At 49.7% G+C, this 26,745-nt stretch overlaps 1 protein-coding gene across 3 annotated transcripts; it reads right to left on the reverse strand.

Moving 5' to 3' along the window:
- Positions 1-1,313: 1,313 nt before the first annotated feature.
- Positions 1,314-25,920, reverse strand: Lpin3 (lipin 3). Of its 3 annotated transcripts, none has more exons than XM_021157004.2 (20): positions 25,822-25,920; positions 14,217-14,609; positions 12,559-12,654; positions 11,208-11,455; positions 10,950-11,030; positions 9,920-10,040; positions 9,425-9,776; positions 8,051-8,150; positions 7,751-7,911; positions 7,114-7,207; positions 6,948-7,017; positions 5,558-5,650; positions 5,433-5,476; positions 4,642-4,780; positions 3,590-3,738; positions 3,312-3,398; positions 2,683-2,835; positions 2,403-2,517; positions 2,212-2,315; positions 1,314-2,050 (listed from the first exon to the last, which is right to left on the reverse strand). In XM_021157004.2, the coding sequence occupies exons 2-20, from the start codon at positions 14,406-14,408 to the stop codon at positions 1,906-1,908; spliced, it is 2,544 nt and encodes an 847-aa protein (XP_021012663.1). In that variant the 5' UTR covers positions 14,409-14,609; positions 25,822-25,920; the 3' UTR covers positions 1,314-1,905. The 3 variants fall into 3 exon arrangements, with proteins under 3 accessions (XP_021012663.1, XP_085688751.1, XP_021012661.1); XM_085832625.1 differs by lacking the exon at positions 25,822-25,920 and adding an exon at positions 23,191-23,244; XM_021157002.2 differs by lacking the exon at positions 25,822-25,920 and adding an exon at positions 18,419-18,502.
- Positions 25,921-26,745: the final 825 nt, after the last annotated feature.

Consider the following 26,745-nt stretch of genomic DNA (forward strand, 5'->3'; position numbering starts at 1 on the left):
TCCTCTTGTTTGCAGACACACTGGAGTTAGCAACTGTGCAGTTTCCTGGCCAAGTCTCAGACAAGCTTGCCCACTGTTCCCTTTACTAACCAGGGACCAGTCACAGCACTCGGGGGTGGGGGTGGGCGCATCTCTTCCTTTGTCCCTGAGCTTCTAGCCTTAGATACTGGAGGTTTCTACAGGAAGATGATGCACACTGGACCTATCTGGCAGTTTCATAGGTGCTATTTCTGAACTAAAGACCAGAGGCCACCTGAGGTTTCCAGCTCCCCACACATCCTTCAGAACAGAACAAAAGCCCAGCGGCCCAGCCAAGAGCGCTCCATATTCCTTTTGATCTTGCCTCGTGATGAGGGTGTAGGCAGCTGTAGAATCCCAAAGAAGGGATCCAAACAATGTTTCAAGACCCCACCCCAATTTATCTTTTTTCTTTGATTTCACAAATACACCCGCCCACACGGTCCTCTCTCCAGTTAGAGGGAAATCTCTCCCAGCCACTATGGTCAGTACCTCTTGCCAAGGGCAGCCTTAGAGTGTGCTGAGGCAGACCCCAGGAAAGGGGCTGGCACTGGATGAAAAGGAAGCTAAGCTTTTAAACGTCCACACAAAACCCCAGCCTCGCAAGGAACTTCACAAACTGGAGAGAAGCAGAGGTGGAAGCCATTGAGGAACGACTAGAAAACACGTGTGTTTCGAGACTGACCATTTCTGCTGAGGCTCCTGGCCTCAGTTTCCCCCCAATGCATCCTGGGCCTGCCGTGCTGTTTGTCTCTCCCACTGCCCTGCATTCTGGCTTGTGACCATTCAGTGTTTGCCCTCCACTCTGATGTGGGTTGGAAAACAGGTTAAGGATTAAACCTTTGAACCGGTCTGAAGGTGTTTTCTTCACTAATGGCAATGGGAGGGGAAGCTAACTGCCATCCCGTGTCCCGTGGTGCCTTGGACGGTTGCTCTCTCAGCCAGCTGGCCACAAGACTGAGCTGCAGAGGCCAGGGCAGGATGGTCAGCAAATGCCATCTGTTGTAGCTAGGACTGGGCTAAGCCCCAGGAAAGGGGTGAAGTCAACAGGGGCAGGCAGGAACCACACGCCATGAGCCCTTGTACGACCTCCAAATCATTTTCCTTTTGGTCAGAGGGGCTTTGGCCCATTCAGGCTTGGAGCTGAGATTTCAAGGTAGAGGAAGAAGTAATGCTTAGATCGAGACCTGCGAGCAGAGAGACGGGATCACCTGGCTTTGGAGGGTAGCCTGGGCTCCCGAAAAGTAGTGTTCCCAGACGATACATCAAGGCCAGTGGTTCTCAACCTTCTTAAAGTTGTGACTCTTTAATACTGTTCCTCGTGTTGTAAATAAAATTATTTTCATTGCTACCTCATAACTGTAGTTTTGCTACTGTTGTGAATCATAATGTAAATATCTAACACACAGGATATCTGATATAAAACCCCTGAGAAAGGGTCATTCAACCCCCAAAGGGGATGGGACCCACAGACTGAGAGCCAATGGCCTAGGAGCTAGCGAACCCTGCAAAGGTCTAGTGACACATTTAATTGTTAAAGGTCAGGGCTGTACTAATGTCTGGGGCAGCTGCCTCACCCCTGATAGAAAAGTGGGTCCCTGGGTCCTCTCCATGCTCCCAACAACCACCTGGGCCTCACTTGGTGATGGTGCCATCTGTTGAGAAGGCTACTTGTTCCAGTTCTTCAAGTAAATGGCCTTGAAGTGGCCATGCCTTGGTACCGAGTAGTCAAACTGATGAACACGGCATTTGTGTTTCAAGGTGGCGGTAGGGGCGGCCGCCAATCAACTTGCTGGGTTGACCCCCACGGCAGGCATCTTCTAATCCTTACTGTCCTAAGTACCCCATCAGTCCTGGGTCAGACCAAGGGGACCCGGCAAGGCAAGCTCAAGCCAGGGCCTCAAAGTCCACATACGGCAGTGGCTTCCGCCAATAGCTGAGGTTGCTGTATTCAGGGCTGGCCAGGTCTGTGCTGGGACCGCGCACCACAGGTGGGAAGAGCAGCTCAACCACCTCTCCGAGCCGCTGGTACCTGTGGGCAGAAAGGGCTGCACTGAGTCAGAGTTGTCACGAGGCAGTGGCCTTCAAAGCTGGTGCGGCCCAGGGCTTACCCAGGAGAGGGGGTGGAATCTGGGTCCTGGGAGGGGCCGGGTGTGGGGACATGTGGCCTAATGTGGCCTAACGTGGCCTTACGTGGATTTGTGGCTCTTTATGAGCTCCTGGATGAGCTCTCCCCGGGGGTTGACTGTGAAGATTCGGGACTCAGGGAGGCCCACCTGCTTGTAGGCGAAAACATCCTGCAAGAGGCAGAAAGGGTTAGGGCAGTGGCTGAGGCTGCTGGGCGCAGGGAGACGGGGCTGCGGCTGTAAGGAGGGGACACTCACATTGGGCCTGTTCCCAAAGGCAGCATGGAAGGGCTGTCTTTGGGGCAGAAACAGCTGCTGGATATCACTCAGGCAGGCAACCTTGAACACCTCTGGCTTTTTCTCGATTACCTCCCTGGAAGGTGGCCATGGTCACGGTCAGGGAAGAGGGCGAAGGAAAGACAAGACACCAGAGAGTCAGAGGACACGGTGTCTGAAGCAGTCTTGTGAGATACCCATGGGCAAATGTGTGCTAGGCTGGAGGTGCTCTTGCCTTTCCCTTATGTGTAAGGGTGGTTACCTGTGGAGGGCGGAGAAGAGGCTGCTGGGAGACAGCAAGATGGGGCCCTTAGGAAGGCCACAGCCATGCTCGCTCACCCACTGCAAGTACCCCTTGGTGAGGTCAGCCATGCCGATAGCTCGTGCTGAGCAGTACAGGAACTTGTACCCATTTCTGGGGGTGGGAGACAGAGTCATCAGACACATGCACACACACACACACACACACCCATTACCCATTTGCTACAAACACAGCTCAACGGGGGCTCTGGCCTTCCAACCCAGTGGGCTTTGAACGAAGGAGACTGAGGAAGGCCTTGGGGGTATTCTCAGCATCTGTCCCTGTTGGAACTTGGACACTGTTTTATGGGCCAGGATAGAGATGGCTTCCTGCTACCTGTAAAACTCCTCAGGAAGGGTCTCTGAACTAACAGGAAGAGGAGAAAGAGGTCAGGATAGAGATAGACAGTCAGGTAGCTGACTCACACAAGGACTAAGGACCAGGAAGGTTTTATGGACTTCCTAGTCTTCTTCTGTTGTGGGCTCTGGTGGTGCCCAAGACTGACTTCCCAGGGCAGAAGTTAGGGTGGCCTAAGATACCCTAGTACCCTCCAGCTAGGAGCTCCAACCCAGTCATAGCTCAGCACTCACAGATGGATCTTGTGGTAGAGACTAGTAATGCCCTGGTGTGTCCAGTCTTTCCCCAGCTGGGGCAGAATGTGGCCCAGAGCATCCGACCTATAGCCAGAGAAGAAAGGCCATTTAGGCTACCCACATGGCTCCCATGCTCCATGGGTGTGCTCCAGTGTGGCTCGCCCCACCTTGGCCCACCTGGAAGAAAACATTGCACACTGCCCCCACACACCCAGAAGAATGGGAGCTAGGTCCCTAGGCTCCCCCAGGCCCCCTCACAGCCAGCTGGCTCTCACTTGGTGATGGTGCCATCTATGTCAGAGATGACCACCTTGTCATCCCAATTCCACAGGTAGATGGTGGCTTTGCAACGGCAGGTGCCTTGGTACTGGGTCGTCACACTGAAGACCACATCGTTAGCTCCTTCATTCAGGTTTAGACACCGCTGGAGGCAGACAAAGAGGGAAGGTATAATGCCCTACTGCCCTACACTTTGACAGTAGCTTTTGATTCCCATGAGCCTCTTTCTCCTTTTCCTGCTAGTTCAGAGACCCTTCCTAAGGAGTTTTACAGTAGCCACACACTGACACATGTATATGAAAAGAAGGCGTCTGTGCTGCCCAGGGACCTACAGTGCCTTCTGCTCCGTGGCACAAATATCAGACAAGCCACATTTGTGACTCTCTGCCTGGGTTTTGAGATCAGCCCCAAGGCAAGGGTTGGTCTTGACAGGAAAATACATTATTGCAAAGGAGGTGGGGCTGTGTGATCATCATAGGAAGCCCTTTGGGGGACAGGGAAACCTGAGTCAATACTCCCGAAAGTGAGACCTGGCCTTGAATGTGATCTTTAGAGAATGATGCTGGCTTCTCCATTATAGCTAGGAGACCTCTTTGTCCTGGCTGATCCAAAAGTGGGTAAGTACTCTAGGGTGCCAGGCAAGGACTGCTACCTTGTACCGAGCTTGTCAAACCGTGGAGGCCTTCCTGGCTATGGGGCTACCAGATACAGAACTCAGAGAGTCCGTATAGTGAAGGATGGATGGGGTGGGCAAAAATCTGTTAGCACTGATGGCTTCAAAGAGGTTTCCAAGGTACACTGCAGTGCACTGCAGGTAGATATTTTAGGGTATGAGAGGACTTTTCCCATTAGAGCTTCTAACAGAAATAAGCTGGCCTATGAAGAGGTGAGCCCTCACAGGTATTCAAGCACAGGCTATTGGAGAAGCTGCCTATGGGGTAGGTTCCGGCCTGTGGTGAACTGCGCTTCATCTTGGTCCTGTGAGACCTAAATAGAATTAACATAGCCCAGCCGCTCCACCCACGAACACACAGAGGCGCACACTCACAATCTGATCAGAAGAGAGACGAAGAGACTTCTTGTAGGTCGGGACATAGCCTGGAGTGGAGGATGGCAGTGGGGGGACTTCAAGGATCACAGGGCTGTCTGGGACATCGTCATCGCTGCTTAAGACTTCTGTCTTCTCTCTGTGGGCATTACTGGAATTTTGAGCTCCCCCTCCCCCTGACACACACACACACACACAACCCTGCAGCCATAGGCCTTTTGCTTACCCTCAGCACAGGCACATAAGCAACCCCAGGCCCTGTTCCTATCACTCTAGAGGCTGCCTTTCCTTCAGGTGCCACCTATGTGGGGTGTCTTCCCAGGGAACTGAGAGCCAACTTGGAATGGAGGCCCAACCACCTAGCTTCAGTATGCCTCTCTGGATGTCTACCCTGGAGATGTCTTTCTGAACACGTGTACCCTGGAACTTATCCCTAATCCCACTGTTTTGGCTTCAGCTGACCCACCCGTGGTCACTCTTTCCACAAACTGCATGATGGCTGGGTTGCTTCCAAGATTAGAATCAAGTGTGTGCTGGGGAAGAGAGACCCTTATCCCTCCCCTTAATATGGCAGTCCCTCTCCCAGGCTAGGAGTCTGCATATCTGCTCAGCTTTGTCATTTCCTACCTGAGGGACATCTGGCATGTTTCTAGGTCTGTTTTTCCATCTTGGAGGTGGGGACATTTCTCAGGAAAATGAATCAGCTGGGGAAGAGGTTCTGGCACCCTCCCCCACCAGGCTGATCCTCACCAGGCTCCAGCCCTGAGCCCTGGCAACAGGTCCTTACTCACCCCTGCTGTTTCCTGGTTGCGGCTTTCTCCCTCTGGGAACTGTGCTGTGGGAAGAACTTCCATAAGCGAATTCTGCTTCCTGTCCTGTGCTGGCCCTGCCCTGTGATCACTGGCCACCCACCTACCTCCTCAGCCGGGAACTCCCTGCGTCTCCAGGAAAACCACCATCGCCCACCCTTCCGGGGCATCTTCTCCTTCTCCAGCTTGTCCACAGTGCTCTGTGGGTAGATGGTGGCCACAAGTTCTTTCTACACCACATAAATCGACCTTATGTAGACAACGGGAACCCTATGAGCCCAGAATCTCAGCCCACCATAGAGCAAGGTACTGTCAACCTCTGGGGGCTGAAGAAAATGTTCACCTCCTCCTGAGAGCCCAAGAATGGCTCATGGAAGTCTGCATAGAAGACCAAAGGCCCTTCCTGCCTCGCCAGAACTGCTGGCTCCAGCCTCGCTTCCAGATCTCACGAGCCCACGTCCTACTAGAGTGACTAGACTAGTACTGTATCAGGAGAGTCTTTCAACTGGTACTTTATGCAGGATGCCTCCCAATGGCCCCAGCAACAGACTGTAGTCAGGATACCCTTCAATCCCAAAGACAGACACAGAAAGCTTCCTGAAGGCAGTGATCTTAACCCATGATCCTATCCCTATCTTTGATCAGTATCTGATTGGGGCACCATTACCTTATAGGGAAAAAAAGCACATTAGATGCATGCTAGGTAACCCGCTTCGATGACCTATCGGCATCCTACAGACGCAGTTTACAGAACTCAAGTCAGAAGGACATGAGCTTGGGGTTTACCAGCCTGTGTGCCAGCAGGCTTGGGTGGGGGCCTCTCAAAGGCCTCAAGTGGTGGGTCTGTCTGGATAAAAAGAGGAGAGTCAAGCTGGGCGTGGTGGCGCACGCCTTTAATCCCAGCACTCGGGAGGCAGAAGCAGGCGGATTTCTGAGTTCGAGGCCATCCTGGTCTACAAAGTGAGTTTCAGGACAGCCAGGGCTACACAGAGAAACCCTGTCTCGAAAAACCAAAAAAAAAAAAAAAAGGGAGAGTCAACCAAGGGACAGATTCTCTTTCTTCCTGTAAGTCCTAGATCCTGTCGCCATATGGTAGAGCCAGACGTCACTAAAAGGATGCTGTCAACATTTAGATGTCCTTTGAGGAAGCCTAACTGAGCTAAGCATCATGGATAAGGCAAGAGTGGGGTCCGGGGTGCCTCACAGAGGGCAGAAAGGGCAGGTCCCTAGGAGGCCCCTCTCTGTTCACCCATCCACTTTCTTGCCAAGGCTATGCCTTCAATGACCTCACAGAGAGGCCAGGTGATATTCCTTCTGGGAAGAAATATAAACCCTGGCTTTCCTCCCCATCTGAGTATCCACCTATGCTGTTGTGCCTCAAGAGTGGGTCCAATAGCCAGCAGCCACAAGCTCCAAGCCCCATCTTTGTTCACCATCTACTTTCTTGCAGAGGCTATGGCTTCAAGGCATTGGCCCCAGTGGTGGTCTAAGCATTACCTGAGGTAAGTTCTTCTGGAAGGCTTGCAGAGAAAGAATCATGGGCGCAGCCACAGCCCAGTTGTAATGCCTAGAGAGACAGAATGAGGTGCTGGAGCTACTGCAGCTCTGAGGGTACTGAGAGTGGGTAACTCATGCCATCAGCCATGCCCAACCAGCTACTCACTTCTCGTTGATTTTCACCACAAGGTTTGGGTCATCCAGGAGCCCGGGATTCTTAGTGAGGTCCTCATAGGAGACCATGTGCTGGGTGAACTTCTCTGGGCACAGAGGTAGAAAGTGAGGGCTGAGGCTATCATGCCCCAAAGGATCTGCTTCTCCCATTCCTTCCTACATACCTCCTGTGGGCTAGGTCTTTGACTTGGCAACCTTTCATGCCTCCTGTGGTTTTTACACCTATTCCCCACTCCAGGGACTACAGGCTAGGTCAAGGCTTACTATCAAGTATTTATGTCATAGAAATGTTGGTTGAGAATGGGCACCACAGGACAGCTAATGGCAGGAAGCCCAGCCCAGACTCACATCTGTACTACCCCACCCTCATACATCTTCCCTGACTTGCAGCTCCTGGAGTCTTCCCTGCTCTGTGGTGACCCCTGGAGATCTTCCTTGCTCTTCCTTGGCCCTGAGGGGGCCATTTCTGTCCTCCAATGGTTCCTAAATGTCACATCTGTTCTCCTCTTCCCTCTTTTCATCCATATGACTCTTCATCCCTTCCCTGATCCCCAAACATCTTCTCCATCCTCCCTTGGTCCCTAGCTCTGCACTAATCCTTGGAATGGCTGACACCATGTTGAACATACCCAGGGAGATATCTCGGTTGTCAGCCAGTCCACCACAAAGGGACAATTCTATTTTGTCCACTGAGTCCAGAGTGCATTCTGCTATGTGCTCAGGGTTGGGGCTCTCCAGGAGCTTCTGGTTGCTGGGCTCACTCCACCTTCTGGCCCCCATCCCATACTCACTGAGGACAAAGAGAGCAGCAATGATATGAATACAAAAGAAGATGAAGGTGGCCCCGTTTTCCTCTCAGGCCCTTGATAGGAAGCCTTCGGCTCCACAGGCCCCAGTCCCAAGTTCCCTGCCACCCAGCACCCAGGCACCTCTTGGGGAAATAAAGGGCTACGCTCTCAGAGTCCAGGGAGCGTAGGTCATCCAGGTAGATGTCACTTGGGCCCAAGTGCTGGTTTCTCTTCAGGGAACCTAAGAGTGAATGAGGGGACAGTCACCCACCAAACATTGATTCAGTGGTGTGAACAGCATGCGACCCTTCTCCTCTGTATGTCCTAAGGTGGTGCTGTCCCATAGAACTCTTCCATGACAGAAATATCCCCATATCTGTAATGTCCAATATGGTAGTCACTAGCCACACATGGCTACTAAGCACACTTCAGATAGATTGGTGTGGCAGAGAGGTGGAATTTCAAAGTTTGTTCACTTGAATTATTACATTTCATTTTACATACTTATTTATTGGTACCCTTTAAAAATGAGTTTATTTATTTTGTGTGTGTCCGTGTAGGGACATGTGTGCCATGGTCTGAGGATGACAGTACACGTGTACAGGTCAGAGGACAGCTTGCAGGAGTCAGTTCTCTCCCTCTACCATGTGGATCCTGGGATTAAACTCAGTTCTCAGGCTTGGCACCAAGTGCTTTACCCACTGAACCACCTCACCAACCCTATGCATTGTTTCTTTGAGACACGGCCTCACATACACCAGGCTTGATTTGAACTTATCAGGTAGCCAAGGACGACCTTGAGTTCCTGATCCTCCCACCTGAATCTCCCAAATTCTGGGATAAAAGCTTGTACCACTGTACACAGTTTATCTGAGACTAGGGCTCGAACGGTGGCTCCCTCCATGTTAGTCAAGCAGTCCATCGACCACACACCATCCCCAGCTCTTAATTATTTAACTTAATTTGGCCTCCTATAAATCAATGGCTACCAACTTAGACAATGCACTCTTCAGGAAAGACAAGCTGAAAGCTGAGGGAGGTCCTGCCTAGCTTGGCTCGCCTGACTTCCTGTCCCAGCATCCATCATCCCTCCTCACTCCAGACCACTCTCAGGTCCCAGATCTGAAACCTGTTCCCACCTTGGAGACCTAACTCACACAGCATCCTCTGCCTAGAATTTTCTTCTCATTCCTTCCGTGGGCTGTGTCTTCATTGTCCGTGTCTTGGTAATGACTCTCATTATTCAGATGTTCCATGACCACGTGATTTCACAGCCCCCACCCACATGATTTCATTAGCCCCGAGCTAATGGCTCTGTTCTATCTGGTCTATGCTAGGCTCTCTCTTGTTTCTGCACATGCCATTTGGTTCCTCCATGGGACTGGACCCTGGGAGCACTGGCCGCATAAGGCTTGGCATATAGCAGCTGCTCAAACTGTATCTAAAGTCCTACAGCCCACCCAGGACATAACCTGGGTCTAGGGATGCAAAGAGAGACACCCAGCCATCACTTACCTTTTCCCCTGGAGACTTGTGGATGCCCAGAGGGAGTATGGCTCTCTGGAGTAGTCCAGCTCCATGATTTAGTGGCAGGAGGGTGGCCTGCACCCCTGGAGTTCTGAATCTTGGTTTCCTTACTCTCTGGGGCAGCAAGAGGAGAATCCACTGCAGTTTCCTCACAATGGGCCTCCACAGCAGGATGAAATGTATCAGCCCCGACTCCTGGGTGCAGCACTGGGGGACTCAAAGTGTCCACAGCAGCCTCAGAGGGAGAGGAGGAAGGACTAGGTTCCTCAGGAAGAGCACAGATCGCCTCAGCCATACTTTCAAGGATCAACGAGAACTCAGGCCGCTCAGCTTTCGCCACCTTCAATCAGATAAACACAGGAAGACACAGGGGTGCATGCGAGCTCACAAGGTGCGCATCCCAGGGACTCTAATCCTGATGCAGAGGGACCAGGGAGTCCCTGAAGGGCAGAGACTAGGAGAAGCATGGAGGAACTCACTCACCTTAGGCAGTCTGCCCCAGACCCACTGCATGTGAGACTCAGCTCTCAGAGGACTGGGCTCCAAAGACCGCAGCTCTAGCTCTGAGTCACTCTTAGGGGACATTAGGTCACCAGAGGAGAGGCTGCAAAGAACAAGCATTCAGAGATGACCACTAGTCAACCTGTTGTCGCCCCTCAATTTAGGCCAACACAGAAAACCATTTTCAACAGATATTTATGCCTGTGCTGAATCTAAAATATACACACACCGAGATGGATATATATGGGTATATTCATATATAAATGTACATATATAAAGAACTCCTATAAATCAACAATAAGAAGGCAATCCAATTTTAATTTTTAAAGCTAGATGTGGTACCACATGCTTGTAATCTTAGCATCATCTGCTGCCACATAAGGAGCGCAAGGCCAGCTTTGGCTGTGTGACACCTTTTCTCAAAAAAAAAAAATCAAATCAAATAGGATGGCAAGATGTAACTTCTGTGAGATCTATTTATGTGTATGTACACATGAGTGCAGTGCCTGTGGAGGCCAGAAGAGGGCATCAGATCTCCTGGAGCTGGAATGACAGGCAGTTGTGAGCTACTTCATAGATGGGTGAGGAACTGAACCTGGATCCCCTGGAAGAGCAGCAAGTGCTCTTAAATGTGGCACCATCTCTCCGGCCCCAAAGATGTGACTTCTTAATGGGTACAGAGTTTCTTCCAGCATAAAGGAAAGTTCTAGAACTAGTGAGTAGCTATGGTCGCATAACACGGTGAACAGACGCCATGCCGTTGTACACTCTGAACTGGCTAAAATGATCAAGTCCATCTCAAGAGTATTTTGCCACCAGTTGACACACTGAGTTTGATCCTTAGCCAAAACTGTATCAAAACCAAAACAAAATAAAAATTGCCCTAAACTTGAAAATTTTACAAAAGAGAAATATAAACAGGTAACAAAGCCACTGCGTGGGTCCTGAGGCTTTAGTCATCACAAAGATGTGACCTGAAAGCAGTCTCACACCAGCCCACATCATCACTTACTTGGCCTGTGGGGTACACTCGCCATCGGAGTAGGGGTGTATGTCTTTAGGCTGCAATGAGGGCTCCTCTTCCTCCTGAGCACTGTTTAGGGACCACAAAGAAATGGTCACTAGCAGGCAAAAGCATGGAAACCTGCCTGTCAAGGACTTTAGACAGGAAAGCCCAGAGACATCAAGGCCCTTGCCCAGAGTTGCACAGCATCCGCAGAAGAAATGTCTGGGCTAGGGTGCCCCACTTCTCCACCTGGTTCCTACCCACCTTGGGGACTCTGGTGTTGGCTTTTCCAGCAATGTCAGCTCACTCTCCGCACCTGCCTCCAACTCTTCAGAACTGGAGTCCACAGCATCCTCCCTGCGCCTGGGTTTCCTCCTGCGCCGCCTCTTTCTCCGCCCTGTAATGACTCGGCCCTCGGGCTCACTGGCTGTGCCTATCTGGGAGTCTGAGGGAAAGCCTGACAGGCCTCCCCATGGGATGGGTGAGGTGCACAGACGAGGAGGCACATCTTCCTGTGGAGAAAACAAGGGCCAAACGTGGTAGGGCCTTCAGGTTATCCAGAGCCCCACAGTGAATTCATTTAGGGCCAGGCATGGGGGCTGAGCAGAGATGGCAGCAGCCCACACTGGCTGAGCAGAGGTGGTGGCAGCCCACACCATCCTCAAAGCCCCCTCTAACTGAGGCGATGCCACAGTCCAGGCAACTCCATCAGAACAGACAGAAGCAGGGGCCCCAGACTCTCCCTGCCCACTGTTAACACCCATCTCCCCTCATAGACTTAGTCAGGTGCCACTTCCTCCAGGGAGCTTGCCCTGACTACAGTTCCTAGCAACGACCAAGCAGTTGCACCATTGGACCTTCAGATGCTCATACTCCAGACTGGTCCAGACTCTTTTTAAAGGTAAAGGAGTCACTTGTTTTAAACCTGCTGAATAATGTCTTGTGTACAGTAGGAGCTCAGTTAAAGTTTATCAAATTTAAGCAGTTTAAACTCTTTTGTTGGCTTGTGTTAGGCTCTGCCTTCATTCTGCAAATACCCCTCTTTTCACACCACACCCCACCCCTAATGGATCTGATACAGACTAGAACAGCCAGCTTGACTCTTTTTTTTTTTTTTTTTTTTTTTTTTTGGTTTTTTCGAGACAGGGTTTCTCTGTATAGCCCTGGCTGTCCTGGAACTCACTTTGAAGACCAGGCTGGCCTCGAACTCAGAAATCCGTCTGCCTCTGCCTCCCAAGTGCTGGGATTAAAGGTGTGCGCCATCACTGCACAGCCAGCTTGACTCTTTATGGTCCCCTTAGCCTTGTCTTTTCTGAGCTTCCAAATCCAAGCTATCTTTCCAATAGCTCAGAGCGTCAGCGCAGAGGGCCCCTGCTTCAGAAACCTTCCCCAGGAAGCAGAATCAAGCAGAGCATCACCCTCCCCCAACCCCCGCTTTCTGGGCTTTAAATACATGAAGTTTGAAGCCAGCCTTAAGGGACCCTCTTTATCAGATCTCTGCTGAAGAGATGTCTCTGAGGTCAGGGACAGTGACAGTGAAGGACCCCAGGTTCCCTCCTGGTACAGCACCCGTGAAGAGGTGGCATCAGGCACAATGCAGGAGGATGATCCCTACCTCATCACTATCCAGCTCCTGGACAAAGAAGGCCTCACCGCTGTCCCCCAGTTTCATGTGCAGGTCCACGGGCTCACCATTGATCTCAATGTCCACCTGTAATGGGAATGGCCAAGGTATGGGTCCTCACGCTTGCTGGCCTCTGGCTCTGAGGTAGATGGAGCACTCACCAGATGTCAGTGGACTTTTGCTCATCATGAGGTCACCAAGAAAGCCCCTGCTGTGACCTGAGTCTTCTACTTTTTCCCAGTTCCCAAGTGTTGACTGCATGGACTATGGTGAGAATTCCCACTTACTGTAGAGTGTTTTATGTAGGGCATCCTGTTAAACAACCCCTTGTAATAACTCCTATCATTATCTTTATAGATGAAGAAACTGAGGCGTGTGTGTGTGTGTGTGTGTGTGTGTGTGTGTGTTTTGGGGCCGAGGGGAGGGTGTGTATTTTTGAGGATCTGCAAAAGGTCTTCAACTACACCCCAATCTCTCTGTGTCTTGTTTCATGCATGTTTACATGAGTGTGTACATGTTCGTGTGGGGAGGTCAGAGGTCAATCTCAGGTGTCTTCCTCGGTCACCCCCTACCTCATTTTTTGGGACAGGGTCTCCCAGTGAATCTGGAGCTCACCAAGGTGGGAAGGCCAGTGAGCTCCAGAGATCTGCCTGTCGCTGCCTCTTCGCACTTTATATAGTTATACTGTACATTACAGACGTATGGTGCACCTTGCTAGCGATACTGGAAAAGTTTGCTGGAAGTCAGAGCTCAGCACCACAAGCTCTTTGTTCACTCGGCCATCTGCCCAACTCTACAGGCCAACCTCTTACCTCGGAGTGCCTTGTCTTTTACAGATTAGAACTTCCTATCCAGGTTCTGAAAAATTCAGTTACCTCACCTTGAATGGGGTTTGGGCTGCTCACACACGGACCCAGAAGTGCAAAAAGAAGTCATGTCTGTCTGAACTTGAGGAGGCAGATATAGACTTACTAAGGGACTAACCCTTGTCCCCACACTCTGGTCTCAAGGCCACATGATCAGTTCCTGTTCACTGTCCCAGACTACTCTACTTCTAGCACTAGGAAGATTAAAAACTTGTCCATCCCTAAAGGTGACGTCATGCTTTTGTTTGAAGACAGGAGGTGATTTAGCATGGTCACAGGAGAAGCACTAGTAAGTTGAGCCAGACCTGGTAGCCACAACATTTGGTTCTACTCCTCTGGATTGCCTACCTGGGAAAATAAGAATTTTCTGGATCAAAGCCCCAAACCAACCCAAAAACAATGAGGACTAGTGAGGTGACTCAGCAGGAAATGGCACTCAGCGGCCAAACTTAGCGACTTGAGTTCAATCCCTGGAACCCACACAGTGGAAGGAAAGGATAGTCTCCCACGTTGTTTTCTGATGTCCACAATTGTATGTCCGCGCACGCGTGCATACACACGTACACACACATACACAGTATGCTCACACACAAATAGACACACAACCATATATACACACATATATAAGATAAATAAAATAAGATAGATTTTTTTTCTTTAAAGAAAATTCATTAAAAAGAACAAAAGAAGAGAAACAGGACAGGGATTTCCTATCCCACCCTCCATATCTCTACCTTCAAAAGCCCACCCCGATGAAGCCAGACCACAGGTCAAAGCACTTACCACCTTCTCCCGTGACCGCAGGACACCCAGCTTGCCGAACCGCACGTGGAAGGGTGAGCATCGGAAGGAGCCGTCCAGCTGCCTGACCACCAGCACATCGATGCCGCCGCTCAGTGTGGCCGGGTTCAGGCCCCTGTAGAGCTCCTTAACCGTTCCAAACACTGTCTCCGCCAGCTGCCCTACATAGTTCATGGCTGTCACTGGCCGAGAGCTGGGATATCCAAGCTTACGTTGTGTCCAGCCCTTGGAGAAGGAATGTTCCTGTACAGAGGCAGCAGCCGTGGGATGGGAGGGTCTCCAGAAGACCTGGGCCTACTAGCCGTGGCTGGTCCACAAACCTACTGTGGGACCCTTGGACAGCTGGCTGCCTGCTCCTGCTGCCAATCTCCACATCTGTAAAAACAAGGACTCGGGGTGAAACAACAGCTGGGTGCCCGTGCCTCGAAACGCTATGACTCACTGTAATGCTCACGAGTGCTCTGTGGGCATGGCTCATCTAATCCTCAGGACAACCTTGCAAGGCTGGCCGAGCTGGTGTTATTGCTCCTGTTTACAGGTGGACTAGCTGACGCTTCGGGAGGTGGAGTGACTTGCCCAAGGTCTCACACAGATAAAAGAGGGAACCTGAGGTTCAAGTCCAGGTCTGTGTGAGTCATGTCTAGAACCCCTGGCAAGAACAAATAGGAAGAAGACTCACTGTGTAAAAAAGGCATTGTGGGCAGTGGGGAGAGCCTCCTAATGCAGGTAGCATCCTAAAGGAAGTCTTCCATTTAAGACATGGCTCTAGGGCTGCAGAGATGGCTCAGCCGTAAAGGCTAGGCTCACAACCAAAATAAGAAATGGGTCTAGCTAGCTTGCTGCTCCCTGACCCTAGAAATCGAGCGGGCTCTTGCATATGAACTTCAGGTACCTAAATCTCTACTGAACCCTATTACTGGTCCAGACACCAAGTAAGGTCTCTGTGTAGCTTAAGGAACCACTCCAGCCTCACAACCCCTCCTTTTTCCTGGTATGATGAGACCCACAGCCTCACTCCAGGGTCCTCAGGCATTGTTCTGAGCTAGTCTCTAGCTTCAGACTGGAATTCAGCTAGGCAGGTCCTCAGACCCACATTCTGGCCAACGCTGTTCTATATCCCAGCCGGACTGGTCTCTCCAGCTTCCCTGCATGAGGCAGGGTGGAGAGAGGTGAAGGAGGAGGCTTCAGTGGCAACAAAGAAAAGCCAGGGCTATAATGAGAGTCATGACGAAGCTGGCATAGTGTCCCCTCATCCTGCTCCACCTGAACCAGATTCAGCTCATCACACCTGTTTTACTGCCAAGTAAGAGACCTACTGCTCTGGCTTCGAGGACTAAGAGCCAGACCCAACACAGGACAACAGGTCACCCACCTCTCTCAGATCTTGCCTAAGAATTCCTGGAGGACAAAGGTTCAAGATCACCCTTCAAAGAAGCTAAGCGGTATACCACACTTTATGGAGATAATAGAGCACAGATTATGTGTGTATGTGTGTCGGGGGTGAGCAGGAAGAGAGGCTATGACTAAGGTCTCCTGAATCCTTAATTAGTCCATAGTCCCCAAACCATACCACAGAGAGCAGCCACCTCTGCGCAGACCTGTGATGCACCAAACTTGGAATGTGGTCCAGGAATTGGCAACATAAGTGTCACTGGGGATTTGTTAGAAATGTGGAAACTCAGGACCCTTCCTGGGTCCACATGTACATCTGAACAAAGTTCCTCGTGGTGCTTGCACCCTTGAACATTTGATAGGAGCTATCTCAGTGTCCGTAGTGACTTTTGGAAAAGTCTGAAGGATCAGATCTCAGTGGGTTTTGAGGGAATGCTGCTATCTGGTTGGTTCTTCCTCTGTCTGTGTCAATAAATGGTGCACTTCAAGAAGACTCAGACAGGTGAAGTGACTTGCCCAGAGTTACATCTCAGTTACTGTCAGAGTAGACATTAGCACCCAGGCAGTCTGGTACCCTTACCCACAGTACCCTGTGGCCATTCATGATCTAGGCATCTGATAATAAAAGTCTTGGCCTAGCCAGCAGGAGGCTAAGTCAAAATGGGGTGGCATTAAACTCTGTGGTTCTGTATTGTCACTCAAATCCAATAATAATTTTGTCTGAAAGACACCTATTGGCTCCTCGGTAGGAAGCTTCATCCTGCTCTAACACCAAGCTCAATGACCACAGACTGAGACAGACTGACAGGACAGACACCTATCTGTTGAGCAAACCTCTAGATCAGTGAGTCTAGGAAAAGCAGAGAAGACCCAGGGGTTTCCAGGAACAAAGGAGTAAGCATGGCGGCCCAGGGTAGGGATGGGACCAAAGCAGCCTCAGAGTGGGAGTGAAAGAACTGGGAAAAAAGGATGGTGGCAGGCTTGGTTTGCTCTAGCATGACATCTCAACTGCTGTTTGGAACCAGAGCAGTGTGTGTGTGTGTGTGTGTGTGTGTGTGTGTGTGTGTGTGCTGTAAGACCATTTGATACCAGTAGGCTCCCAGCTCCCATCCAAGGCTGTGGCAGCCAAATTGTCTCTAGATGTTAAATGCCTCCTAGGAGTGCTAGGAGTGTAGCCCAATGGGAAAGGACCCGTCTTTTCTATGCAAGACCCTAGGCTCAATCCACAGCACTGCAAACAAAATCAAATGTCTCTTTGGGAGAAAAACCATCCCCAGTGGAGTGTCACTAACCCAAGAAAAAGGAGCTGGATGGCAGAGGTGGCTACATGGGATGATGCCACCAGAATTACTCGGGTTCATTCACGGGTTCTCATTTCCCTTGTACAATATAGGCCTTAAGTCAGACCCATCTCACTCTCTAGAATCCCACTCGCTTGGGTTTTGGGTTACCTCTAAGTAAAATCCTACCCCTACCCACATCCACCCCTAAGGAAACCTTTTTGACCTTTTTCTTCCCTGTCTGTCCTACTGTTTAGGCTAAGTACTAGATACTCAGATCATTGATGGCAGCAAAGCACTGTGGGTAAGAACACCACAGTGGCTGAGTTCTAATCTATACTCTGCCCCTTCCCAGGGCAAATTGCTTCATTTATCTGAGTTGTTTTGTTTAAGTATTTTTGTTTTTTTTTTTTTTTTCTTCTGTGCATTGGTGCTTTGCCTGCATATATGTCTATGTGAGGGTGTCAGACCCCAGAACTGGAATTACAGATGTGAGCTGCCATGTGGTTGCTGGGAATTGAACCCGGGTTCTCTAGAAGAGCAGCTAGTGCTCTTAACTCTGAGCCATCTCTCCAGTCCCTATTTATCTGAGTCTTCGTTCCAGCTTCTTTAAGTGGAGATAGTATCAGGCAGGGATGAGTACCCGCTAAGATAATTTGGATGCAGCCCTGTTGTACAGTAGGTGTTATGCCTGTGTGTGACATCTAGCAGAGACACCAGCATCGTGACTGTTCCACTCACTCAGGCTGTGGGCTGTGCAGTAGGCCAGTCTCTACTTGCAGTTAACAGTTTAGACACAGCAGGCTGCCACCCAACACCACGACCAGTGGGGACCTCACTATTTACAAAATGGAAAGGTGAACTCCAGGCTTTGTGGAGTACCTTGTTCAAGCCAGGCTAGATATATCCTCAGAGTTCCAGGGCTAGCTTGTCTCTACCACAGGGAAGCCAAAACAAGTTCCTCTGGACTCTTGGGACCCCAGATGTTGAGATGGGGGAGTCATGGAGTGGGGATGACTTTCCAAATGCCACCAAAGAGAGTAGGGGTGTAAGGAGGGGCCCTTATACCAGGGAAGCGGTCTACCACTAAGTTACAATTCCCCAGCATAGGGTGGCAACTTCTGTTGCCCCCAGTGAGGGCAACTGCCGCCTCAGTTCCCCTCATTGACAGGCAAGACAGGCCAGGCAAGGGCCAGGGACATTCCTTTGCAACTGAGGACTCTTAGTACCAAGGACACACCGTCAGTCTTGGGAAGCCTCTCTAAAAGGTTCTGGCATTCCTCTCTAGCTTCCGAGTCTTGGCTATCCAGGGAGCTCGCAGGGAAAGGGGCAGGAAGTGAAGCCATCCTTCCCCGACTCTTTCCCTAGCTCCCTGTGGTCTCTGTCCCTTGACGTGAGAATGAGATAGAACAGAGTGGAAGAAAAACATATTTTGTTTTCCTAGCCCAGCTAGGTTCCTACGTTGAAACTTCCCTCCCGAGGATCACTGAGACCCAGAATCGCCGCCTCTACCTGTACTCAGAGGTTCCACAGGTAAGGGTCCAGGTCCCGGCACTTCCGCTTTCTCTGAGACCCGGTGAAATCCGGTCTCCACTCCTTCCACCAACCAGGTGCGGCTCTCACTGTTCCCGGTCAGTCAGGCTCCACCCCTCACTTCGAGAAGACCCCGCCCCCGTCCCGTGGTCACACTCCAGGGCGCCCTTTTTCCTATGGAGACCAGGGAGCAACAGACTTCGGGGCTCTGACTCGTTCCCAGCCACACCCGTGGCCACATCAGCTGTCACGACAGGAGCACGAAAGACGAACGGACTTTAGAACCGCGTCTACCTACGTCCTATTCCTTACTACCTGGCTCTGTGTGACCTTGAGCGAATCTCCCACGGATACCAGAGGAAAGCTACTCTGTAAGATTTGACGGAGAACGCGAATATCTTTGTCGAGGGCTTGGCGCTTGTATTTCCCATCCCGGGAACAGCGATTCTTGATCCTCCACAGCCCCTTTCTAGCCGAGGTCTAACTACCTATATACTCACAGTTGGAATGTCTTATTTGCTCAGTTAATGTCAGCCTTGTTTGTTTTTGCATACTGACATCAAAACTCGGTGGTACACGCAAAGAGATCTACCACCGCTACACCACCCAGCTTCAACCGAGCTTGAACGCCTTAAGAACTGACCACCTTCATACGCTCAGTGCCATGGCAAACCTGCTCAGTCATCTATTAGACACTTCAGCGAGTGGGCAATGCGCTTAGTACTACCACGGGCCAGCAGAGGGCAGATGGTGACCAGTCTTCTCACCCAATCACACTTTCTCACCACCCAACACTCTCAAGAGCAAGACAAGTGAGCAGATTTGTAGGCAATAAACCCAAGGGGCCAGCCAGGAATGACTTTGAATCTGTTCCAAGCCTCCTCTGACTCAAAGACCTCTCCGACTACCTGTATGGATGATCCCTGCAAACAAGATGTGCTGGAAAACATGAGACGCTGAAGGCGTTTGTTCCAAAAAGCACACACAGTCAGGCTTTGCCTAAAAGAGGGCTCAATCAACCCAGCACGGTGGCACACACCTTTATACCAACACTGGGAGGCAGAGGCAGGCAGATGCCAGAGTTTCAGGGTAACGTGGTCTTCAGAGGTAGTTCTGGGACAGCCAGGGAGACCCATAAAAACCCTGTCTGGAAAAAAACCAAAACTAACAGACAAACACACAAACAAAAATGGTTCAGCCAGTAAAGGTACTTGCTTCTGAGTTGAATAACTGTAATTCACACGTACAAGGTATCTGGGGTAGACCGTGACACCATCGTACACGCTGTATACGCTCTAAATCAGTGGTTCTCAAACTTCCTAATGCTGTGACCTGATTCAGTTCCTCATGCTGTGGTGACCTCCAATCATAAAAAATTATTTTTGTTGCTACTTCATAACTGCAATTTTGCCACTGTTAAGAGTCATTATGTAAATATCAAATATGCAAGATATCTGATATGAGACTCCTATGAAAAGGTCATTTATACCACCCCTAGGGGTCTCGACCCATGGCCTGAGAACCTCTGCTCTAAATAAAATTTATTTATTTTAGGATAAAGTCATAAGAAGGCAGACCTAGAGGGATGGGAGTGGAGAACTGGGAAAATCAAGCTACAGAAAGGACTGGGCAGTGAGGAGGGAGAAGCTCTTGTCATAATGTGATCCAAGGTGACAGAGCTTGTTTAGAAATGACTGCCTTTTCTTGGTCTTCCTGTAGTTGCTATCTCAGAGGAGCCCTGCTGGAAGCAGAGCAATCGCAAGCCCACCCTGGGGGGTGTGGCCTGCCACAAGCTTGCCCGTGGCACCATTATATATAAGGTTTACCTGTAATGGTAACATCCTGGAAACGGGAATTCTCAAAGAAGGAAGGTAAGAAGGTAGGAGAGGCCACAGACTGAGGCATCTGATGCCAGAGTCAAGCTTTTCCTTGTTTAAAATTGGGATCTCACAGTCTTTAATCCCAGCTCTCAGGAGGCAGAGGTAGGTGGATCTTTGTGAGTTTGAGGCCAGCCTGATCTTCATAGTATGTTCAGGACAACTAGGTCTTAAAAAGATCTTGTCGAAAGGAAGGAAGAAAGGAAGGAAGGAAGAAAGAAAGAAAGAAAGATGGGGCTTCACTATATAGCTTATATAGAACAGGCTGGCCTCAATGCAAAGGACTCTGCCTGCCTCAGCCCCCCTCCAGAGTGCTGGATTAAAGGTGTGTCCTGCCATGCTGAGCCTAATCTGTTGTTTTGTTTGTTTATTTGTTTGTTTTTGGTTTTGTTTTGTTTTGTTGGTTTTTCGAGACAGGGTTTCTCTGTGTAGCCCTGGCTTTCCTAGAACTCACTCTGTAGACCAGACTGGCCTTGAACTCAGAAATCCTCCTACCTCTGCCTCCCAAGTGCTGGGATTAAAGGCATGTACCACCACTGCCCGCCTATTGTTTTATTCTTAATTTCACTTGCAAAATAGTGATAAAATTTACCTTGCAGGATTATATTGTGAAGATCTGATGACCAGTTGTCCTCGGTCTTGGGTATATATTTAAATCCTCATGCCCTTGACAAAGGCTGACCATGGCACTGAGATTTCAAAACCCCATGTAGTTTTACTGAGCTAAATAAATGCTGAGTGGAGCACAGGGTGTACATTAGGCATTCCCCGGTGCTTACTGTACTTTGTGTTTAGGTGTGTGGTTTGTGGGGGGAGGGGTAGTATAGGGGAGGGTAGAGTGGGGGAGGGTACAGTGGATGGGGAGAGACATGTCCCTGAGAGTCTGAGTTCATACCGATGCTGGAGAAAAAGCTACGCATCTTCACTATCACTCTCTACCTTAATGCTTTGAGATGATCTGCTCTGAACCAGGAGCTTGCTTTATGGGCTCAGCTGGCTAGCCAGTGGTCTCTCCAGATCTACCTCTCTCTATGTCACAGAATGCTAGATTTATAGGCATGCACAGCTGTGACTTAATTTGTTTATTTTTTTTTAACCAACTAGGATAACAGGCCTGTGCCATCAAGCCTGGCTTTTGTTTTCTTTTCTTTTATTGTTTTGTGTGTCTGGGTGTTTTGCTTGCACAGACGTGTGTGTGTGTGTGTGTGTGTGTGTGTGTGTGTGTGTGTGTGTAAAGACCATCCATGTGCAACGCCCCCAGACACCAGAAGAGGGCACTGGCTCTCCTGGGACTGGAGTTGGAACAGTTGTGAGACTCCATGTGGGTTCTGGAGCTCAAACATTGGCCTTCTGCAAGAGCAGCAGCTCTTAACCACTGAGCTATCACTCCAGTCCTCATGACTGGCATTTTATGTGGGTCCTTGGGATTTGAACTCATCTTCATGCTTGCAGGACAACAGGAGACATCTCCCCAACTCTTTCTTTTTGTTTTATGTGGATTTGTTTTGTTGGGCATAGGGGGCTGAGATTTTGCTATGCTGCCCAGAATGACTTAAAACTCCTGGGCTCAGCTGATCCTCTGGCCTCAGCCTCTTTATCAGCTCTTACTACAGGCTCACAGAACCATGACCAGCTCTCAGCTCACAGTTTTGAGGATGAAGCACAAGTAAATTTTGTTGTTCCTTATTAAAGGAGAAAAAGGTGCATAAGGTTGCAGAAATTGTATTTGCATCAAGCTTGGTTTTGGAACGTTGAATCATCTAGAATGTGGTAATTATGGAGGGGTATAAATGGGTGAGAGGCAGTCTTCGGTGATCATCCTTGTCCTAATACCCAGCAGAGCTGACCAAGGCAGGGGCTATCCTGCTCTAGCTTGTACCTTATAGCACCACCGTTGGGGTATCCTTTAAGACTGAAAGGATCTTGTGTTCTGCGTTGGCTTTTTTCTCTTCTTCCTGGGTGTGTACTAGCTTCGGACTATACCACTGCTGACTGTCATTTTCTCATTAATCCAAGATTAGAAGTGGCACTGCCTTCTGTATGGAATTTTGTAGCCTATACGCTTCTGAATCCACAGGCAGGTTCTGTGACTATTTACTTTGCCCCACTACTTCCTTGCGAGTGAACCCAGCCTGAGGTGAATGGACGCTTTGAGCCAGGCCTGCAGCTGTGATCACATGTCATAAGCAGCAAGACTGGCTGCCAGGAGCAGAGCCTCTCCACCAGTCCTAGTGGGACAGGATACAGCGTAGCTGGTGTTGGCTTTCCTTAGGGAGCAGGCCTGAAGGGTAGGAGGCAGGCAACTGGTATACTGCTATTAGCAAGTAAAACCAAATGATACTAGCTATGTTTTAATTTTAGATCTGCATTTTTTAGTATGTCTCATCTAATATTCATTATTTATCTAAAATTCAACACTAACTGCATGCCTTCGCTTTTTCTTTGTTAAGTATGGTGAATTCATGTCTGCCCAAATATCTAAGTTCACAGCAACTGTCTGCCCTGTCCAATTTCTCTGTCTCTCTCTCTCTGTCTCTCTCACTCACTTTCTCTCTCTCTCTCATCATGTTCTCACTGTAGATCCCTGGCTGGCCTGGAACTCACTGTGTAGACCAGGCTGACCTCAAACTCTTAGAAGTCTGCCTGCCTCTGCTTCCTGAGCACTAGAATGAAAGGCATGTGCAACCATCCCCATCAATACCTGACTGTTTTGTTTTAATTGAAGACAGGTCCTTATGCTGTCAAGGCAAGAACTTTACTGGTTGCTCCAGCTTCCCAGCCTCAGATTAGTGTTATTTAGAGTGAGATCCTTGGGCCAGCATCAGTAGTAGCTCCTGGGAACTCATTAGATATTCACATTCTCAGCCCACTCACCTGAGTTAGGAAGTTTGGAGGAGGGGTTGGCAGATGGTATCTTATAAGTCCCTCCCCTTCTCTTCCGCACCCTTGGCTTGGCACTTGGTCTCATATGAGAGATGAAACATGTAAGAAATGATGTCTCTGCCCAGGCAGAGGCAAAAAGCACAACAGAGGCTTCCAGGTAGTTTGTTAGGACCTACAACACCAGACCTGGACCAGGCCCTGGGCACGCCACATGGACTTCAGTTGTGCGTGCTGAGACTAAGAAAAGGAGCAGATGCCGATTGAGTAACTGCCATATAAGACAAATACAAGACCAGGAGTCTATAGCCAGGTGAGATGGGTCACAGAGAGCATTCTCTAGTTCTTATGTAGGCCTGAAAATTAGAAGATGGCTGGAGTATTATGGGGCCTACCCTACAGGGAGACCAACTGGTGCTAGCTAGAAGTAGGTTGGTGTTGGTAAAGCAAGAGGGGAACGGGATTGTGATGTTCCCTGCCCTAGGAGCAAAGGAAAAACACAGTGGAGATTGTGGAAGCCCTCTGGCTTTTAGGTTAAGGGAGCACTGGGGAAAATGAAGGATGTGGGGTGAGGAAAGACCCAAAGGATGCCTTCTCATCCCTTAGATCAAAAGAGCCTCTGCCCTCAAAGGCATATATCTACAGAGATTCGACTCCCCACTACATCCACCAGCAGGTTCTGAGACCCAGCCCATGCTCTGGATGCAAGGCCTGTTCTTCCAGGGCCAGCAGAGGGGGAAGGGCCTGGGAAGCAGTTTCTCGAGCCCCACCCCTTCTAGCCTCTGCCTCTGCCACCCTTGCCAAAGAAAAGCCTTTGGTGCCAGCTGAGGACAGACCAGCCTGGCCATGATGCCTGGCAATGTCCAGACTCCAACTGCCTTTCTCAGGAAAGACGTCAGATGGCCGAGCCTTTTTGGAATTTGACAGTAGTTTCTGACCTAAGGAGGAAAACTGGAAAATCAGACCATGGTGTAAAATGGAGCTCTCCATGTCTTAAAAGAGAATTCTCCAGCAAGCTGGGGGTGCAACTCTGTCAGCAGAGCACTTATTTGGCATGCACAAGAAACCTCAGCAGTCCATAAATTGAGCAAGGTAAGGCCGGGCTAACACCTTTAATCCCAGCACAAGGTGAGGTAGAGGCTCTGAGTTGGAGACCAGCCTGCTCTACAAAGTGAGCTGAGGACAGCCAGGGCTCTGTTACATAGAGAAACCCTGTCTTCAAAAAACAAAACAAACAAAACAAAAAACCAAGCAAGATAGAGACAGGAGGAAAAAAAAAAAAGCAAAACCCTCAAGGTCCTTCTCAGCTACACAGTCAGTGTGGGTCAAGTTTGGATTCAAGAGACTTTCTTTCTTCTTGAGAATGTATCTCATTACATAACCTTGACTGGCCTGGAGCTTGTTTTGTAGATCAGGCTGGCCTTGAACTCACAGATATCCACCTGCCTCTGCCCCTACTGGGGGAGGGATTAAATGCATGTGCCACCCTGCCCAGCCTGAGACCTTTTCTTAAATGGGACTTAAGAGGCCTATTTCTGCCACAGACATGGCTCACAGCTCTGGCTCTGGCACTTCCTCCCTGCAGGAATGAACCCTCTGAATGACTTTCTCACTAGCCTCACAGCTACATGAGACTCAGTGGAGTCTGCTCTGACTCTCCCCAGCTATGTCTCTCTGTTCCATTCTTTTCCAGCATCAAGAATCCCTTTCATGGGTCTGGGGAGATTGCCTAGTGGGTAGAACGGTTTTTGAGGAGGCATGAGGACCTGACCTGCGTCTGGAGCCACGCCCCTTACATGAAAGCTAGCTGCTGCAGCAGCCTGCATCTGTAACTCCAACCCCTCTGGGTGGGAGGGAAGTACAGAGGGTAGGAGGAAAGCCATAGTGTGGATAGACACAGGACAAGCCTAGGGGCTCTCTGGGCAACCAATAGAGCTGAAATATCTAGCTCTAGGTTCAGTAGAGAAACTAGATTCCAAAATAAGATAGAGAGAAATGGAGGAAGACACTCAAAGTTGACCCTTTGGTCTCTACATATGTACATACAATGAGCATACCCATGTATGATTCATCAAAGTGAGCACACGTGTGTGAGCACACACAATCACACGTGCGTGCACCCGCGCACACGCACACACAATCACTTCATCACATGCTATCATGATTTACTTCTTGATGAGAACTGGTGTTTGTCTCCCTCCACAGGAATGTGGACCCTGGGAGGACAAGATGTTTGGTCTGTCTTCACTAATTTATCTTCAGATCAGGGTCTGGTGCACACTAGGCCTCCAATAAAAATAAGTGAACCTATAGTTATGCCTTGTATTGTCCTGTCTCCTGCTCAGTCTCAGCCCCTTCTAGCTGCCACCGGCCTCTGTTTCCAGGACACTGAGCCTCCCCCAGGGAGCAGGACTTGTCTGGTGTCTGCCTGCCTCGGGGCCTTGAGAGGATCCTGGTCGTTTGACCTTGTGTCCCTGCCAAGTTACCAGCAGGTGTGAAGTGCTAAATTCTAGCTTATTGTTATTATTGATTCTGAGAGCTATGATAAGAGGGCAAAAGGACAGCAGACAAGAGAAGGAGGAGACAAATGGGTGGATATCAGAGTTGGGGAGAAAAGGCACTTACGGCTTTCCTGAGCTCCCAGTTCTGTTTTTCCCAGCAGTGCTCAGAGCAGCCAACGGCAAGCCAGAGAGGGCTGTGTGCCACGTACCATGAGCTGTGAGCCACGTGGCAGAAACAGGCTTGTTGAATCATGGAACGCTCAGCTTCTACTGGCTTGTAGAGTTTGGTGTGTGCAGTATTTTTGCTTTTTTTTACAGTCCAGCTGTCTGTAATGATTTCCTTCCCGTGGCCTTGTTCACCAGAGTGTCCCTGAGTGACTAGCTGAGTCACTGCATTCCTTGCTGTTTAGGACACTGGCCCAAGCACCAAGGACCAGTGCTTTCATGGACGTGGAACCTTTGTGGGTTGCCAGAGAGTGCCCAGGGAAGACAGAACAAAGAACTCCCATCTCTAACTAGCACCCGTCCCCAGAAATATAATCTAGAAAACAGGTACAAATAAGTGAAGTGGATATTTCTAGTTTAACAACGCAGCTGTGTCACGTGATGTTTTTCGAAAAGCTGTCTTGTGAGAGGGCATATGATGTTCTGCTGAAAACAGACCCTTGAAAGGTAGAATGCTGTTTAGAAAGAATATAGATGGAACCCCACAAACAGTGAGAGGACGCTTTTGCATTGCTATACGACTTTACTGGTCTTCACGGGTCTTCATAAAGAGAAACACACCAAAGAACTTCTCCTGGTACTTGGGCTGATTCTGGCCTCTTCCCCTGACTCCTGCCGATTTGGAGGAGCCCTACTGTTTTGCTCAACTTGGCTGCTGCTGCTGCTGCTACTGATTTGTGCTTGGTGTTTGCTATTGAACTGGATATCTGGTATCCAGACAATGAAGAGTGGAGTCACCCCGAGGAACTACTTCTAAACAGGCCCAGAATACCTTTTTCATATTAAGCCTACAAATAAGCATGCCATTCTATTTGCTAATCAC

Source organism: Mus caroli, unplaced genomic scaffold (genome assembly GCF_978045245.1).
Source record: "Mus caroli unplaced genomic scaffold, Mus_caroli_1 scaffold_2, whole genome shotgun sequence".
Classification (NCBI taxonomy): Eukaryota; Metazoa; Chordata; class Mammalia; order Rodentia; family Muridae; genus Mus; species Mus caroli.